The 20,201-nt window shown below is 36.9% G+C and overlaps 1 protein-coding gene across 1 annotated transcript in view; it reads left to right on the forward strand.

The window, feature by feature from the left end:
* The first annotated feature begins 3,559 nt into the window (after window positions 1-3,559).
* The window catches only part of spred1 (sprouty related EVH1 domain containing 1), a 48,645-nt gene continuing 32,003 nt past the window's right edge, over window positions 3,560-20,201 (forward strand). Inside the window, exon 1 of the mRNA XM_006632428.3 lies at window positions 3,560-4,163. Coding sequence (XP_006632491.2) covers window positions 4,132-4,163 — 32 coding nt within the window. The 5' untranslated portion in view covers window positions 3,560-4,131. The remainder of the gene's footprint in view (window positions 4,164-20,201) is intronic.

The following is a 20,201-nucleotide window of genomic DNA, read 5'->3' on the forward strand; positions in this document are numbered from 1 at the left end:
ACTGTATAAGGCTGTGGCGAAGAATGTATCAAGACTAAGAAACTTCACACATAACACGCTACAGTCACTATGACAACCAGGGAGAATCATTCAGTTAGATCTCGGTATCTAGCACAGTAAAGAAATCCATTAATATCTAAATCTTTTGCAACACTTGACTGTACATTTTATTTTTTTGTATATACTGAAATTTTTTGTTTCTTATCATACGTGTATGTCTTTTATTTGTTAATGGGTTCATTTTGTGTTAAATGTATCCTGTATTGTGCTATGTCTTTTACCTGACTGCAAACCAAATTTCCCATATGGGACAACAAATTAAGTACACTATTTTTGTACATATACTGTAGACAATGTAAAGTTACACATTACAAAGATACATCCTTAGCCATTGCACCTCTAAAATGTATGAAGCTACTGTATTTGTGTTGTACTTTATGGTTAAGAATACACATAACAATACGATACTGAATTATTATTTGTGTTAGTTGAAAGTCCACTTATTCTTTGAAGTGATCTTGATTTTATTGACATGATATCAAAAGGCTAAGCTGTTCTGGAATTGGTAAAGAACAACTTTCAAAATGTTTTTAAATGTACATTGCAAAACACAGAACTTAAACATTGGTCCACATATTGATCTCACTTAAAAGATAAAATCTTCATCACTTCCAAAGTGTTTTGACTGCAGCCTATAGGGCTCATTATTTTTATTATTATTTATCATCTTCATCATCCCCACGCTGCATAGGGCAGGGAAATTGACAACATTTGCTAAAAGCATCAAAATGTCATTACTGGCACGTTACATCTCTGATAGCTTGACCCGAGCATGATTTCATAGGGCATTAGTGGGTGTGCACCACCCACCTTTGCTTCTTAAACAAAGTGTATAATGCGCAGTATGAGAAACAGCAGAATACCCACATAGTTACCTTAGGGCCTGGTGCATATGCTTCCTGTAAAAGCACTGCAGATATTCACCCTTGTGAAGCAAATACTGAGGGTCATTTTCAAGTGAGAATCAGGTGGGCACGGTCTGCATTGGATTGCTCGGAACACATTTTACACAAGTTCTGGGTGAGATCTTGGACAAAAGGCAGTTTTTTTTTCTTTTTTATATTTAGTTGAAAAAATAAGGTACTTATTCTTCTAATTCTTTGTATCACAGAGGATATGTTTATTTTTTAAGGCTTATTACTTTTTTTACCAATACCGTAGCCATTAGGCTTACAGTAGTTTCCATGGCAACAAATGCAGAGGCATCAGATTTGAGCTCGTTTTTATTCTAATCTAGCTGAATTCGTCTTGAGTTGTTTTCAAACTACAGCGTAACTCCAAAAGACTCAAAGCTCTGTCTATATAACTTTTATCTGTATTTGGAGAGCATATCACTGACGGTTAAACAATTTGCGCAATTCTCAGTACAGAACCCATTTTAGAATCTATGTTATGCTGTTATTTTATAGTAAATACCATTCTAACAGGGGTTGTGGTAGCTCAGATGGCAAGGGTGTCTAGCTTCTGACTAGAAGGTCCTGGGTTCAATCCCAGGTAGAGGCAAGTGATATACAGTATCTTGCTCTGATTCCTTCCAGACAGCTCCCAGGTCTACTCAACCTGCTTTCCAAGTCAGTACTGGGGGGTCAATCCTTCTGGGGGTAATAGGCCACCTGGAGTGTGATGTGGACCACATCACCTCCACTTCCAGTGTCAAATGGTCAAGAAAAATGGTGGCCCTCAACCTCTATTCCCCCATAGGCCTTGATGGCCTGAAAAGGGACCTACCTACCATTATAATATATACATTTTTATGCAGGAATAAAATTCTAATCTGCAATTTCAGTTTTATTATCATTTTTATTTTAAATGAAAATGAGTTACAATGTCATTCTTCAATAATTAAGTAGCATTCCAAATGGTATTTGACCTTTCGGAATAAATTTCTTGGTGTAGAATTGGGAAAGCAATCTGAAAGACCTTTATATTCAATTCTCAGCATTTTTGTTCAATCAAAAACCTGTACCCTGTATGAAAATCAAAAGTCCATTAAGTGCCTTTTGGGACTATTTTTAAGGTTTCAGTTTTTTTTTTACTAGCAGAAAAATATATTCATATAAGTTAAATATACAGTATATATAAATATATAAGTGGCACTGGAAATTAGTTGCCATTTATCAAAGTTAATGTATCATGCAGGTTTCACACATGTCCAAATACTGGGTTGCATCTTAAAAAGGGATTGGAAAGCTAATTCCACTGTCAGTTTAGAAACTCATTTAAAGTGTTCAGTTTATGGAGAGGTTAGTATGATGTAGCTGTAATTAAAACTATTATTAATTCACAAACCTCAATGTCGTGTTTGCACATACCTACAGCTCCGTTTCTTCTGTAATTTCATTGTCATTCCAGATGCTAAAGCAGTGCTTATAACAAAAATATTCAAACTAAATTGAAATTATCATTGTTTGCTGTTACACCCATAACTTTAAAATACATTATGTATCGTTAGAGTGAAAGGTAGAGTACAATTATGCTCCGCAGGGTTGAATACCATGCTTAAAGTATTTTCAAACTAGTTTCTGTGTTTAGGCTGTTTAAGGACTTTCCAATTGTCAAACTCCTGCCTTATCCCTTCTTTAGGTATCCTCTCGCAGATTGTGTATTACAGGTCTTTGACGAGTCATGTGTAAAATAAGTGACTTTTTAACTCTTATTTTTTTATATTTACCATTGTCCCCTGAACATTACCAAAAACATCAACAATAGAGGTAGGATAAAATGTCTAAATACCCCTTCTGCGAAGAAAAAACGTGAATCTTTTCTAAAAAAACAGAAGCCCAAACTGCATTTCATTATGCTCTAGTTCGCGGCCGTCATTCAGCATCCTAACATTATCTTTACCACTTAATACGAAATGTGCCATTTTGGAGAAGCACATGATTTGACGATTTATTTTACACGGGTTTCGGTCAAACTGGAACCTCTGACCCCTTGACAGAATTTCATTAATCTTCTTCACTTGCATATGGTTATATGATGTAATCCCACGTGTTAAATCAGTTTCCTAAATGCTTCTCCTCAACACGTCTCTCTGCGATCCTTTCAAATGTAACATATAATTCAGCAAAGCAGCTCCATCTTGTTGTACAAACTCGAAGCATCACATATTAACCAAAATCTGGCTTAATGCGCTTTAATACCATGCTGCTATGCGATGTTAATTGTAATGCATTGCATTGCTATCCTGACACACTCAACCTTGCAGATCCAGCTCTGCTATGCGTGCTATCACACAGACTCGTCCCTTTTGTACGTATCACTGCACTCCTATGTGACTGAGAGGCAACTTCTTTTGGGAAGTGCGCGGACTATTTTGTGGCAACTTTGGGAAAACAACGCAGCCTGACCACAAACCCTCACGGGACGAATATTTATTTTTTTAAAATTCAGTTGTGTGTGAATTAAAACCCACGCGGGCTTGAATGTGCTCAGAAAACATCCATTTTGTTGTATTTTGTCAAATTACCGCGGAAGGATCCAGCCAAGAGCTGAGGTCAACGCTTCCGCCCAGTTTTCCTATGTGCACGGTCGAGTTGAAAATGGAGTTCGAGGAAGGCAGATGTGTTGTAACTTCTCATTGAATTTTAGCGCTTCTTTCGCCTCGTTTTTGTAGAAAAGAGAAAAAGAAACTTAACTTTTTTCAGTTCTGAAGGTTGGAATTATACACCGACGAAGCAACCCTACAGCCCTGCTCTGTGCTGGTGTCCAGAGTTGCCGAGGGATTTGCTACCAATAACGTGCCAAAATTGTCGTTTTGTGGTTTTATTAAAGCGCTGGAGTTAGTTGATCGTTGCTGAGGGTGATGGTGAAGATGTTGATGTTGTGGTGGTCGGATTTTGCTGCAGGAAGAGATATGAAGAGCACCCGATTGCTTTTCCCTTGCTCGATTTAGTTGCTTTTGGTTTCTTGCACAGCGCTGTGATGCAATTTATGTTGTGAACCCTCTTTTTGTTATCCAAATAAACTGGCGTTTTTGTGTGAAAGAAAATGGTGATATTTGCGGCTAATTTTCTCACCGTGGCTACGTCGTCGGTGCTACTGCTAGGATTCGGATCCCGGTGAGAAAAAATGAGCGAGGAGTCGGCAAATCCAAACAACGAGTAAGTTTGCGTTTTTATTTTTGCGTTATTGTTAAATGTTCTTCGATTTCTTGGTTTTGTATTGCTGGTTTCAGTGGGTAGCTTAGGACTTCATACTACAGCATTAGTACCGGAGTATAGCTGGGCTATAGCTTAAGATGACTACCTAGGTGGCTAACTTAATTTAAAAAAAACACATGGATACTAGAGAGAAAAATGCAACACCATAAACAGCACCCTAAATGATACACTTATCAATGCAATTTGTCGGTGTCGCTTGGAAAATGGATGATATTACATAGTTAAATCGAATGTCTATTTTACATAAGATGGTAGGTATTTATGGTGTTTTTAATCGTCTTATTTACAATTAATATCTGTAGAGCTCGTCAGGTTCGCTAAATACTCCTTTTACAGTATTAATATAGGCTTCGGAGCGATTTGCTGGATTTGCTTCGGGGAGTACTAATATAATTTAATACTTATTTGCTGATTTTGTTTTATAGAGACTTGATTAAGACCGCAAAAAAAAAACGTTTCTGAGCGGTAAAATTTAACTAAATTTAACTGCGACAACAGAAACTTCCGTTTGTTCCTGTCCTTTAAATCTGTCTAAAATATAATCTTTCACTATTTTACGTTTCGAAAAATCACCTACCAAAGATTTCGCATTTAATAGGCGTTTTGGATTCCGGGGATTTCTAATATGTATTTTGGGATGTTAGTCTTTTTATGAGAAGGATAATAATATTAGAGCATTTATTTTCATTGTCGATTTTTTTTATCAATAAGAATGTCTCTGCTTGCTGCAATGTCAGTGACTCAAAAAAGCTGAAGACGCCATATTTTTTTCTCAATCACACTCATTTGCATACCACAATCTTCATTCATAAAAAATGTTAAAAGAAGGAAGCGGCACCGAAAATCGACCGAATTTGTGGCGCAAATGTAAGGGGACCCTGCTTGTTAACGTCCCGAAGTTTCGTTTTTACACTGGGGCTTTATTTCGCCTTGGAAATCCAGGGTGTATAAATGGGCTCATCGCTGCGTGTGCTTGTTGACAGTCAGTGAGAAATATCAGCTCAGGGAGGTGCTGCGATCACATGATCATTTCCATTCATAAAGTACCTGGCTGCCCATTCATTGTACACTGTACATACAGAGTGTCTCAGCACTGCACGGGCGATCACACAAAGATTCTATCCGCAATCGAATAGCGGCCAGGTCTTGTCAAGGAGATGGGAAAACCGTAGTCAGCTGCCACTCCTTGAAAAGACAGCTATGTTCCCCTACCGTACAATGCTGGTGTCGATACTGTACCGCACCTTCGTTTGGTGCACGTAAGAAAGTGATCTTAGTCAAAGGGCATTCACATTCATAGACTCATGGAAGATGGGGCTCAACTGAATTAAATACCATTGCTCAGCCCAAAAGGAGGTGCCTTAAAATGTGTTCACAGTGGGTTTTTAGCCGAGTTCTATTCCATCTTATTCGTTTCCTGCATCATTTTGGATTTAAGCATTTGAGGTGAAATTTGTTCCACATCAGCATGTCTGCAGACTCGGTATTAACAATAATCCATGGTATTAAAACATGTGATATTGAATTTACCATTGAAGCCAGTGTTAAAGGCCAAATATTTATTCCATGGGAAATGTTGGTTTTAAATAAGGCGTTCTGGGATTACATATGCTTTTGATCAAAAAACAATTATGATTTTCTGAAGTGCACAAGAACACACGTACATATTTCTGAACACAGATGGAGGCACAAAGAAGCTGAATATTTCCGAGATCTGTGGGGATGCCATTTTGATTCGTTTAATTGTAAGATAAACCTATGTTGAATGATTCGTGTGGGAAAAAATAGCTGATGTTTGTGAGAATGAATGAAATATGTAGACCATTGCTATGTGTACAATATTGAAATGGTTTTGGGAGATTTTGTCTTAGAATTTATGGCACATCGATGTGTATCAGCATCTGCGGTCTTGCCTATATGAACATGGATTGTTCTTCATGCGTGCTCTCAACACTGTCCCCAAAATCTGTAGGTTTTTGTACCGTGCGACCAAATCAGATTGTTTTAAACTGAATGGAAGCATTTTGCTGAAGCTTTTTTATAATCCTTTTTTCTTTATCTTTGGAAGTTGTTAAAATCTGGGCTCCCTTTTTATGTTAATGGGAACAACAAATGTCTGTCATGTTACGTGTTGAGGATCAGTGACTATAGACTGTCAGGCTTCAGGATGAAATTTACATCCTTTTCTCTGTACATCTTTATTAGTCTTAATGTAAGCCTGTGCACAAGAATGGCTGAGGTTAGGGTGGAAGATCTCTGTTGCAGTGTATAAATGTGGTGACAACACAACTACAGTTTCCTTTTTCTCGGCTGTTCCTGAGGGGGTCTGTTTGTCGTGAGCGAATTTCATATGAACGGGCTGTATTGCAATGTTCTTTTTTTTTTCCAACCATTCAATTCTTCCTGTGTTCAACAAATGACAAAGATCCTCTTTCGGGTTGAAATGAATCAGAGTATATTATATGTAATGAAAACAGCAATTCAGTATTTCATATACTGTTCATTTTTGTTTTGAGCATTATTTCCTTTGTAGTGGGAACCATGGAATATAGAGAGTAATATGCTGTATTTTTTAACTTTTTTTTTTTCATTTTGATCAAAATATAGTAGCAATATATTGAAATCTATGCCACCACTATTCAGACAGAAATCAGGTTTGATTTGGTCATTACTGTCTGTAGTGAAAAGGTCCTTCATGCAATTTGGGCCAATTTTTATTCACAACTAATTAAAGTCAGACAGTACAGTTGCCGTTTTGTTCACTGTTGTGTTGTGTTGTGAAACCTGCAGCTAACCTGAGGTGAAGGTATAAGGTGGTGGACCTGTAATGCGGTCATCTTGGTAAACTCTTTGCCAGCCCCACAGTTTTAACAAGTAGAGAAATAATCTTCTAATCCAAAATGTCTGTAGATCCAAATTGGGATTTTTTTCTGAAAAGCCATTTATTCTAATGATATCTCTTTACATTTCCGCCCCGTTTTGAGATGGTGTGACTAGTTTTATTTCAGAACTGATTGTCCTACCACATATTTTTTAAATGTATTTAATGTAAATGTGTTCTGCTAACAGAAACATTGCAGTGTAAATATAGGCTGCATATCTCGTATCAATTAATCCTTAACAACACTTAACAGTGCAGTCTTGGTCACTGTCATTCATCTTATGTAGCAAGGGGTGCAAAACTGGGGAGAGAGGATTGTGTGGGGAGAACACTTCAGACATCACGAGAACGTTATGTACAGTACAACAGGATTGGAGCAGATGTTTCTGTTCTACCTCTGTTAACCTAATCTAGCATATTGTGAAAGCTAAGTGTTAATAATTTTCATTAAGAAAAATGCCTGGTGATCCGAGATGTTTCTATTAAAATATACAGAACTCTGTGACAGGCTTAGTATTTCTACTCTTTCCGTTGATAGGGACTGTTAATCTTTCTAAGGTCTTTTATGTCACACATTTTAGAAATTATTCTTGAAATATGAATCATGCAAATTGTTTGAAAATAAATTTGCATATGACAGTACTTCTAAAATTAAATATACTAATGGACACAATTTTTTGGACCTGCATTTACTACCAACATTAGGGATTATATATGGAATATGCCAATGTTCTCTTTTTTTCCCTCTGTGAATATTATGATATGATCATTTAAATTTAAACTGTGTTCTGGGGAAATGATGAGGGAGTGAGCTCAAATGAAAAACGTTTTAATGAAAGGGGCAAAATGTGCATTTGGAACAGAAAACGCTAGTCTTTGAAACGTCAAGTCTGTAAGTTTGCCACCATTTAAAATAGAATCAATGACAATATAAGAATCTGAAAATAATATTAGTCTTAAATGTGTAATTTGGCAGTCAAATGATCACATTAGGATAGGACATTATATGATGATCAATGTAAACCTTTTAGGATAATTCCATCCGAATCTGGCAAAACTTGGTTTTTGCTTTTCAATTTTCTCGTTATCTACCATCCATTTTTTATTCTTTTCCTGCACCATTCCTCCCTGTGGAGAGCAGCTCTGCAGAGGGCTGAGGAACTTGCTTGCTTGACTCTGTTTTGGGTGTGATGTGACAGGTTTTGCTTCTGTATTTTATGCTAACCATTTCAGAAGATTGTTTTACAAATTGCTTGTCCTTTTTTAAAAGCTACGGGGGAGGGTCATACCTGGAGTTTTGTTCCTTTCTTATTTTTAGAAGGGAATTAAAAAGTTATGAATAATCTTTCAGGGATGATGATAAATTAAATTGCATAATTCTGCCTATTACTCAGTGCATTTATTTTTGGAGACATCCGTATTGTATCCCTTTTTTTTAGGTATAATGAAGGATTTAATTTTTTTTCTGGTATTTTGTTCTCTTGTATGGGGGAGGGGGGCATTTCTATAATTAAACAACTACTAAAGAAGCATTGTTCATTTTCTTCCCAGGGTTGGAGTAAAGTTGTTTAAATTTAAACTTAAGCCACTTCCCCCTTTCGGCCCTTTTCACTTCCTCTGAGTATTTCAGGAGCAGTCCGTGAAACCAGTTTAAATGTCATAGAGAATAGTCATGTTTAAAAAAAGGCAATTTCACACTGAGATTTTTAAGCTATATATTATATTTTGACATTGCACTTTGTGAACAAGTGCTCTTGAAAGTAGTTTTTAGCCGACATATAAAATCCGGCATTTGTATTCCACTCTCAGAATGTGAACTATTCTAGCTCTTGTTTTCAGATAAGCTCATTGATATTTATATGTTCTGTGTCTTTTTGGGGGGGTTTACCTGTGATGGTTTTATAGTGTGATGTTGTCTGCTATTGCAGCTCAAGAAATTGTTCTTGTTGGTGGGAGGCAATGACGCTGATCCAGAAGAAAGGTTGTTTTTACAAAATATCCAGGAATACTACTCTGGCAAACATCACATTTGAAGCCATTTGTTCTTTGCCAAAAAAACTAGCAGGTTGTATTGTTTCACTGTGCTTTGTGTAGCTATTCCATAACTGTATGGTTGATACGTTATATAATTTTTAATGGCATTTTGCATAGTTAGCAGGTTTTTTCTGGCAAACAATCACTTTTAATACAAACCTCCACAACTTAAATATTGTTTACAATTGTGTGAGCTAGGAATGAAGGTTGGCCTTGTTTGTAGCTGCAGCTGGGTTAAGGCTGTTTTTCCCCCTTTGAAGCTCTGGGCCTTAAAAGGGTGCAGATGGAAAGACTGAAACCTTGTGCCCTAAGTTTTTTCACTCTTTGAACAGAAAAAGGGTTTTAGGACTTATGTCTGCCTTTGAACCAGACAGGATGCTTTTCAAACGAGCAATTCAGCCATGTAATATAAAATATTAGGAGGTTGTGTCTTGAACTGGGGATAAAATCTAAGATACACTAGCATTTGCTGAAGTTTTATTTCTATACAGCACAGCAGTTAAAGGGTCAGCATATGTTTTAGAATTCCCTCTACGTCCTGTGGTGAAACGGGCTGTATGATATAATAACCGGGTGCACACCATGGTGAAGTTCAAGGTTTTCATTAGTGCCTGATGTACTCCGTTTTCATACAAGCACACTGCTGTAATCCTCTTGTATTTACAAAATTTTAACTTCAAGGGAATACAGAGGGAATTCAGTTCTAACATCAGGTGACCTCGGTACAGTACCTCGCGATAAATTGATATGGTGTGAGAAATGTTTTTCCACTACTGTGAAATGGACAGTGATTGGATGGAGAGCTGCCATTTCAGAAGATCTGGCAGGTGTACTTGATGTGTACCAAGGCATGACAGAGACATTGGGAGGGTTACCAAGAGACTGGAGATGGTTATAGACATCGAGGATGAGGTCATTCATGGTGAACCACAGCAGCAGATGACTGATATGTGGTGAAAGAAAACCACTGGTTACTGTTACGGCGTTCATTTTCAATGCCAGTATTCCAAAACCCGTTACATAAGCACAGACTCCACAAGGTGCATTTTAGCTTTTAGTTTCGTTTAAGCTTAAATTGTTCATGTTCAAACATGGTCACAAATAAGTGGTTTGTTGGTGAGTCACTAGTGGTGTGTGAAATAATTATTTGGATGGCATTTTTGGATGAGCTGAAATGACTCCTAGTATGGTGGTTACAGTTTTAAACCGAAGAGCACTGAGGCAGAATTTTACAAGGATTTGCCAATGCTGTGTCCAGAAGCACGATGATACCAACTGTGGATTGATGCTCCGTACGATCACATTACTTCTTCAGGACGGCTTAGAGTGATACAAAGCCAAGCCGATATCCCTGAGCTTTCTTCAAGTTCAGACCCCATCTCATCCTGTCTACACTGTGGTTTAATGTACAGGTAATTTACAAATATTTGGAGTAATGATGGTGAAATGGTGTGCTTGCTGGAAAACAAGACTCAAGGACTCATCTTTCACCTTTGGTTTGGTGAGGAGCTGAACCTTAATGTCAGGGTGGTGAACATGACGTCAACTAGCGTATGTTCTAATTAGCTGGATACACGCACAGCTCAAGCCTATATTGACTGAGGGCCCCTTCAAGTTGAAACTTAGCTCTTAAAACTTTACTGTCTGGTCTTACATCTAAATTTCTATATCCAGTTTCATGGGGGTTGCGAATTTATGTAGAGGACACTGTATATAGCACTTATCAACATCCTGTGGTTTATTGTAATTTCTTAACATACAATTTTTTTACAAAAACTAAAATATAATATATCAGTATAAATCAAGTTTATACGATTAAAATACAAATCAGTATTTATAATTTGCCATTTGTATTTAATAGGTCCAGCATGAATGACTTTTTCAAGCACATAGCCTGCTGCTAAATCCGCTGAAGGCTGTATTTTAAATGTAATCCATATAAACGATAATACATATTCAGTGTAGTTTTTAAACGGTATTTAAATTCTTTTCATGTCCCATCTTTGGTATGTTATAGTGTCTGATGTTCTCAAAGTCAAGTCTGTATGCAGAACTAATTTAAACTGTGCATCACCTGCATGGCTGCTCTTTGAGATGGCCGTGTTAGGAATAGTGTTAGTCAAACATAACTGATCTGCAGTGACTTGCAAACACACTCCACTAACAGGCCATGGCAGAAGTTGAAGTCTCTGGGAGACTGCCTGCAGCCATTTTACTACACCCAAACAAAGCCACACATTATGTTTCATTACTTTTCACTAATTGCTGCTCTGTTTCAATCAGGATGTCTTGCTATTTGGCCTGGATGCTGCAAAATATTGACTTGTCTGTGACAAGACCTTCCACATATGAGTATTCATTTTCTGCTCGTTAAGTATTGGTTCAACGAATGTTATTGATTTCAGGGTGTGGAGAATGGGTACTGTCTGTTACATATGCAATAACCACAATAAACCACGTGTGTAAAAACTGTATTTTAATTTAACCACTGTTTTGTTATGAGTGCGCTTATGGTCCAATATCAGACTTTAGGAGTTTGTATACATACTCATTTTTTAATTGTTTGCAAGTGTTGCAATTGATCTTCAGATTTGCGTTTTGCTGCTGTATTTACAGTCCTTACAGCAGCATTGTGAATGTTGATTTCTACTTAACTGTAGTGAGATGGCAGTTGTGGCATCACTTCAGCACAGCATTGCTGTGCTCTATTTGAGCAACTAAAGGCATAGGTCGGAGATTGGGCTTTTTCAGTGAAAAAGAACACTGGACAACAGAAGGATGTCTGTTTTGATAACAAAAATTGAAACAGGTGGGTTCTGTCACATGCTGAAGGTCTACATTGAGGCTACATTACTGTTTCTCCGTGTAGATGAACAAATGATATGTCATTTCAAAACACCAAAAAAGCCGATGTATATGGTGTATGTTCAACAACCTCAGCGATTCCAGGTTTAGAGAGGGCCAGATTGAGTGGAACTGGAAAAACATTTACTAATTCTTACTGCTGTAAACTGTCAATACAGTTGTGTAACTGTAAAATAATATCTCACAGTAAACCATGAGACTAGCATGCCATGACATCCCTAATATACACACTCACACGCACGTCATTTCACACATGCGTATGTGGAAAGCAAGACTTGGTAATGCAAGATGTGCGTAATTAGCTTGGAACCCATGGAAGGTTTTTATGTCATCTCTGTTTTTCTGTTCCTTTCTTCGAAAGTCAAAATTGCCAGGATGATTTTTTTTAAATTTAGAAGTAAAAAAAAATCTTTTTTTTTCTGTTGCAGCAAAGTAGGTCCAGCGGTCACATTCATCAGACATCAGAAATTATTCCTGTGATAAATGTAGTCTCGGTCAGTGAATTTGGTAAAGGAATTAGTGCATGGCTACATGCTTGACTGTGACATTTTTAGCCCCCTTTATCAGAATTTTCCCCTCCTTTTTTTCTGAGGAAATTCATCAACTTTGGAAATTTAAATAAAGTCTCCATGGACTCTACATATACATCAAAGCATGCTGAGACTCCACTGCAATCCAAATTTGTGGTCCCCTTTTTCTGTAATCGCTGCTCAAGTTTTTAATTTGCCAAATGCTTGTGGTTCAAATTAAGATCATCTTAATATGTGGTGTGATTGATGTTTCAGAATAGTTTGCTTTTGATTCACATATGGGATGCTTTAATTTATAATTCTGCAGCAGTGCAGGGAAAGGGAACGTTGTGGTGCGTGCATTTTCCTAAATCTAGTAATGAAAGCTTGTTTAGAATCTGTATGATCCCTTAAATACGTTATAACAGGCACACTCGTGTCTTGCACTTTGACAGCAAGGTGCTGAAGTGCAGCTTTCAAACAGGAAATTTTTATTTGGTTTCAGGGAGGGTGTTAATTGCTATTCTCTCATAATGAATATTTCACTGGGTTTTGTAGTAAGTAATATTTTCTCCCAGTACAATTAAGTGCTGGCTTATTACAAAGACAAAAAATTAGGGTTGAATGATTTAGATGTCTGCTTAAACTTAAACCACTTGGTGTTTTTAAAGAAAATCCTTGGTTTAAAGCTTTACTACTTGAATATGCTTTTCTACAGAAGCATGAAAATTCAAGATGCATTCATAGTCAGATATTGAACTTTACATTGTATTTAAGGCTTTGAAAAGGAGGAGGCCAAGCCAGGATCAAAAGAACCAAGTCAAAGTGCATTTTCCTATTTAAGACGATATTCTGCTCTTGTACCTGTTTGCGACTTTTTATTTTTTGCTTCAGCTGGGTGTGGCTTTTCACTGGAATCTCGGTCTGAAATGGGTGTGGCACTAATCTAATCTTTGACCCTACAAACTGTGATGTTCAGTCAAATTAGAAATTGTGCATCAGGCTAGATCTGACCTAACACTATTGTTGATGGACATTAAAACAGTGCTTTCATTTGGTCTTTTCATTACATTTGTATTACTGGTTATCTGGAGAGATGTTCAAAGGTTATATAAGAAGGCATAGATTAGAAGAAAATCACTTTCTCTGCAGGCAGATTTTCCCAGATTTTGCACTGTTCTCCCAATTTATTTTTGTGTTATAGAATTAGTGGATAACTGTGATCTTTTGTAAAATATGTACTTATATTTTGCCTATAAGCATATAGCTTTTTTCCCCAAATAGTCATCAGTTATTTTTAATCTGTACCAAAATCACTAACATTCTTAAAATTAATTTCCAATGAGTCAGCGTTACAGTACTATTAAAAATTATTTTCTATTATTCAGAGAAACATTTTAAGAAAAACGTTTGTCTAAGGAAACCTTAAGAAAATCACGAAATGTAATAACTCATAACATATACATGCCATACATGCATTTTGCATAACTGCTGTATACCACAGTATATAACATTTGGTCATATTGATATTCATTTTAAACTTTCTCCACCTTGAATGTTTGGTTGGATCATTTAATATGATATATTTCAGGATTAATGGACTTGGTAAAACCTCATTCTTCTAAAGATTATAGACTACTAGAACTGACAAAGGCAATCCCAACCTAAATTAGCGCACCAGCAGTGAACAACAGAAATCTGCCTTTTCTTTGCTGCATCAGATAAAGGAAAATTAGAATTTTTAGAAGTAAACCAGCCTAGAAAGAAACCAAACGATCTTTAAAAATCTTCAAAGGTTTAGAACTGATGGTAATAGTATGGTGCAGGCAGCCAACTAAAGAGACCGATCTTACCCTAATAAAACAATCCCAGGCTTTTAAAGGTCATGTCTGGCTATGTAATTAAGATACTTTAGTTTTTTATATCCTAACTGATTTTTGCTTTTATTTGGCCAATAAACCGTCCTCTGCTTGCTTAATAACAGAATATATACAGTTAAAAAATGGTTTTGGTGACTTTGTTTTATTGTGAACTAAAAAAAGAATTGTGAAACGATTGTGCGGATCTGAAAATAAGCGACTCGAATCTTGTTCAGCTTAAAATTTCCCAATGATGAGTTAGAGGAGTTGATTGCATTCCTCCTCATCTGGCTGGAAAAGCAAAATGATCAAAATAAGGTTATGCACATCCTAGGATATTAACATGGGCGTGTTTTTTAGGGAATGTTAATTTTATAAATAAAGTTGTCAAATGAAGGTAATTCTGAAGTGTGTAGATTTCTTTAGCATAAGCACTTAAAAAGTAGAGCCCAAATCAAATGTTGCTAAAGCTAAATCATTCATCTTTCTACATATTTCGCATTTATTTGTTTCAGTATATATTTTTCCATGTACATAATTCTGAAAGTATTTTTTCTTTATTCTTAAATGCATTGTACTTTTAAAATGTCAGTGTTTTAAACTGTTTTCTAAAGTCCTGAAGCAATGACTTCATGCATGCAAGTTATAGAAGGTATATTTTTTTAATTTTGTAAATTCCAGTAGTTGATTTTTAACATCCATTTGCAAGGCTGTTGTTTCATAACCGTTCTCATCATGTTTGTAGCTTCACTGCAAATGTTTTTTTCTGTACGCTGAAATTTTGTACGATCATTCAGTTCTTCGTATTGCTGTAGAAATACAGTAAAGGTTTTAGAGTTCTGTTTACTGTAGGCCAGTGTTTGTGAAATTGCCCTTATCTTGCTAGTTTCCTAAACCCAGCAACTCGGTTAACCAGTCCTACATGTGAACTTTAGACCTGTTTCTTAAGATAGCATAAAGAATGCTTTGAGTCAGAATGCTGTTTTTAATTATCCTAGTACACAAAATGAGTAAAGACACGTGGTAAATATCTGTTTAGCAGCTACCTTCTTCCTCCTTTTTTAAATGTCTAAATCATAATAGTTCGTGCTTGTTGTAAAAGGAATTACACATTAGATACTGGGACATGGATTTAATTATTCAAAATTGAATAATGGCACACAGTGTGTTGCTTACCTACAGATCCATTCCTGTACTGTGCATTCATCTGCTGTAAGGGTTAGCTATCAGATGAGGAATATTTGCAGGTGAACTTTAGGAGCTTGTGGAGCCTGATTACATGTACTTTGTAAGTATTAATAATAGCAATGCATTTGGGAACATTAATATGGCCCTTTAATCTACTTTAAAGAAATGTGCTAATATTAAAGACAGAATTTTGATTTTTTTACCTTTTGGTTTCTGGTTTTGATTTTATACAAATGCATTTTGTGGGTAAAAATACAGGTTAATCACTTAGATCGTTTAGACGTGATCAGTTAACCTCTGAGTGGAAGAGATGCAAAAGATTGAAATGGAATGGATTAATTGGCACCATGTTACAACAGGTAACATGTCCACCTAGACCTGAATGTGGGGGAAAACTGACTTTTGTATGAAAATACCGAGCTCAGGCATTCGACTTCCTGTTAACAAGTAGGATTTATAAATACAGCCTGAAGATTTTATGATGCAATGTTTTAAAATACCCCCCACCCTTCAGGCCTAAGCTGAAGTGCTTCTCTGCAGCAGCCACAGTTCTCCACCTACTCCATCCATGTTTGCACCACAGAGAGGTGGAACTGCATGCAGGCTGCGTCGCAGAGAGACAGGCACTCAGTCACACACTGGCAGCAGAGTAATTACTGCACATTCACTGCAATTAAAACCCCAGTCAGTGTTCCACATGGGTCAGCCACAATCGCATGCAAAAAAGGGTGAAGCTGAAAAGCACTGAAGCACACAGGCTTCATTTTGTCATTTTGTCTCTGTCACAGATGTATAAGTTATGCATTGGGTGCCAATTTAAGTGCACAAGTTTTAGAGTACTTTACTTTTATGTGTGTAGTGTGCCTACATCTTTAACTTCCACCATTGTTTTCAGTCCCTGTGACTTGAATATACATTATTTTAATTAGCTGTGGATTGTTTTTTTTCTGCTTATCTGCTTATGAGATTTGCATTATTTAGCAGGTTTCAGAATGTATTCTATCCAGTTGACTTGCTCTAGGTTAACTGATCAGTTTCTAATTATTTGGGACAAAGTGGTTAGTTTGTGTTTTTATTTTGAGTATTACAATTCCATTGTTTTAATATTATTGATTTAGTGGTATATTGACAGTCATCAGTTCTCTGAGGTTCTCGACTGTATATATGATGACTATTCAGCTATGTTTTTAAATGGCATTCACTAATTATATGAGAACTATATAGGACTATATGCTTCAGTATAGAGCTAAGACGTAACTTCAAAGTTTGCAAGAGAACAGTAATTCGAGCATTTCTTGAATGATTTCTGTAGGCAATTTAATCATGTGCATCTATAACACAACTTACGTGTAAGGGTTCCATTCCGAAAGTCTCACTATGAATTTTATCTGTTTGAAGTGACTGTCTTTTAGCTGTTGGATAAACACTTGCAGAGTATTATAACGCATAAGAATAAAATAAATAAAAGAATAACCTGAGCAGAGAGATGTGTACATATGTATTTATTTTATGTTGAGTGTTTTGTATGGTGAAGGCAAAGATAAATGTCCCCCCTTTTGGTTATTGTTATCTTATTCGTGGAATTTCAAAGTAGAATAATTAGTAAAAGAAAAAAAATAAAACCCTATAAAATAAAAACAAAATATGACTTACACTTAAAGAACAGAAAATGAATGGAATTCTGGCTAAACGAGAATTACCTGATAATGAATTAGTTCTGTACTGCATGTTTCATTACCCCACAGTGTCCTGTTCAGTAATTAAATGCAAATGAAACTGACTGCGGTATGGGTTATTCACAATTTTCAGGGAAAAAGCACGAGATAATGGAACACATGAGTGAGAACAAAGCCTAGCTGAGTGTAAAATGTACCTCTGATGGTGACCGAAAAGATCTCCAAGCACGTACTGGATCCAACGTAAACCTTCTGTAACTTAAAAATTATATTAGAGGATGTATGGGAGGACTTGTGTAACGCTAAATGTATATCCAGTCCTGTGTAGCCCAGGGTGAGGATGTGTTTCAAATTGAAATATAATGAGAAGCTGTTCATTGTTTGCTAATTCTGGTTCTTCTGCTAGCTTTGTTGCATGGTACGATTTGTATTAATTCCTAATATATAAGCCTTTAAACTGGATTATTTTGGCTAATAGGAACATTCTTTTAAACCTCTAGATGTTGGGATTCACAGTGAATCTGTACCAGGACTTGGCATTTACTTTCTGCAGAAAGGGTGGAATGGAGGTGTATAGTACGCAGCGCATTGTGAGTCAGAATCCCATTCTTCTGGATACTCTGAGTAATGTCTTGCTGTGTGGAGGCTAACTGGTTGCACAGCTATAAAATAACTGGTGCAGTGTGGCCTTTGGTGCTAGCGCAGTGTTGCAGAGGCCATTCATGCTCACCAGTGTGCACGTTCACACTGCCCGCCTTTCTCCTTACATGTGGAGCCTTTTACGGACAAAAGAGGCGTTCTCACGAGGTGCTTGGTATACGTGATTGATTTGTTTTTTAAATGCACACCTTACCTTGCAAATTAATGGTTCACTGTTCTGGGGGTAAATATTAGTGGTTGATTCCTCTGTGCAGTATTTTCAATAAATGGTGTTTAGCATTTAAAGGAAAAAGTTTAGGAACTTTGAAAATGTTTTTAAATAACCATTATTTAACGTTAATTATGGTTTAGAAGTAGTAAATGTCCGAAGTTTGCTGTGGAATATATTCCAAATAGGGTCAGTGAATACAGTTAGATTGCAAAAAGAATATTTTAAAGCATAATACTATTGAAGACTTACTGTAGGAAAAAAAAAACATTTGCTATGTACAATCTGATTTTTAAGATTGTCCCCACTCCCTTTTGAAAAAAACGTATATAGAATTATGTAAAGATGAAGAACTTTTTTTCCCAGATTTTTTTTTTTGTTCTGTTTTGCTAGCTCGTAGAGGAAACCTGAGCAGCAGTCTCCTGTTGGTGCTGTGAAGGAGTGACATTTTTTTCTTTCTAATGCTAATGAAATGAGGAAATTTCCAGTCTTAACTTGCAAAGCATGTCTCTCCTGCAGCATGCTCCAGTGACTGTATATTGTGTGAGCACAAAACCCCCAGCCTAGGATCTAATAACGTGAAATTTCAGCAGAGAAGCAGCCATTGTGTGGAACATAGTGAGGCAGAGGAGGGCTGGCATGCAGCCAGGGCCCCAGCCACAGCCCTCAGCGATGGGAAGCCCAGGGGCTGATCCAGTGTGACGGCATTTTCAGCTCTAGCTGCCGGCCAGACAAACAGTCGCTTATAAGCTCGGCAACGAATTGTCCCCATGCTCTGTGACGCATGGCAGTCAGCATGATCACACAGCGTGTTGGTTTTCCACCTTACCTTGCGGTAGATTTGAGAGCTTGGAAACTGAATGCATATGCTTTTTTAAAAAAGCGTTCAAACTTGTTTAAGAGACACTGAAGTTATGGGGGGGGGGGGGTTTCCAAGGAATTTCTTATACTGCCTTTATTTTTTCCCCCGGTAGCAGATTAAACATTGCCATGAAATTGTTAAAGCTGTAAATTAAAGTAACCTCAGTGTTCAAATTTCCAATACAAATTTGTACTCTTAAGAGATCTGTTGTTTGGTTATGTGCAGGTAAAAATTATGCTGAATGCTAGTGCTACCTCCAGTGTCTCCTGTGCCTCAATTTCTTCTAAAATTGTATGCTTAGGAATGAAGGGTCTACCACTGCCTGTATCAACACATGGCTATTTTTTTTTTCTGATAACCTTCATTTGGAATTGTCAAAGAAAAAAAGATGCATCAGAATTTGTTGTTGGATTAAAACAGGGATTTACTGTAAGATTCATTTTTAAAGTGCTTTTTCACCTTACTTTTCAGTCGTACATGTTCAGGGGTTAGACTGAAAGCTTGGTTAAGGTAAATCTAAAAATATTAGAGAAGTTAAAGAGAATGATGCAGGCATTTACTGATCTTTAATACAGAGCAGGGCCAAACATTTTAACATTTCAAAACGGACTCGTCTGATAATCCAGGAATCTACAGGGGAGAACTGCAGTCGGTTTTATGTGAATTATGTTTGAAAAAACTAGGGACATTGAATGGCTTTTCAGATATGGTCTCCATCCAAAGAAAAAATAAAGTAGCACACGAATTTAGTGAACTATTCCGTTTAATGAAAGAAAGTAGCTGTGTGAATTGACCTACGGAAGGAAAGTCTTTAATCTACAGTTTACTGACGAACTTGAGCGTTCGATCTCTGGGTGCCTTGACCTTACTTTTCGGAAATGAAGTCAGTCATCCAGCAGAATAACTTGGAATAATTTTGAATCGCATTCCCATTTCGCTGCCAGCAGATCGGCTTCTGGCCTTCACTGTGCGCTCACTGGACTGTGCCCTCACAGCGAGGAGCCCGGGTTTGTCCCATTGTGCCTGCTCACTACCCAGCTTCCAGTTGAGGGTTGGGGGGCATAGGGGGAGAAATATGAATAAAAAAAAAGAATTAAATCCCAACACATTAGGTCAGTGATTTTTTTCTGTTTCTGTCCGTGGCTTCTGGAGCCTTACATTTTCTTTGAGGAGGATGCAGTGATTGTCCTCTAGAGTGAATAGAAATTTTAATTGTTAATGCACTTATTGCTTAAA

Source organism: Lepisosteus oculatus, chromosome 8, assembly GCF_040954835.1.
Source record: "Lepisosteus oculatus isolate fLepOcu1 chromosome 8, fLepOcu1.hap2, whole genome shotgun sequence".
Classification (NCBI taxonomy): Eukaryota; Metazoa; Chordata; class Actinopteri; order Semionotiformes; family Lepisosteidae; genus Lepisosteus; species Lepisosteus oculatus.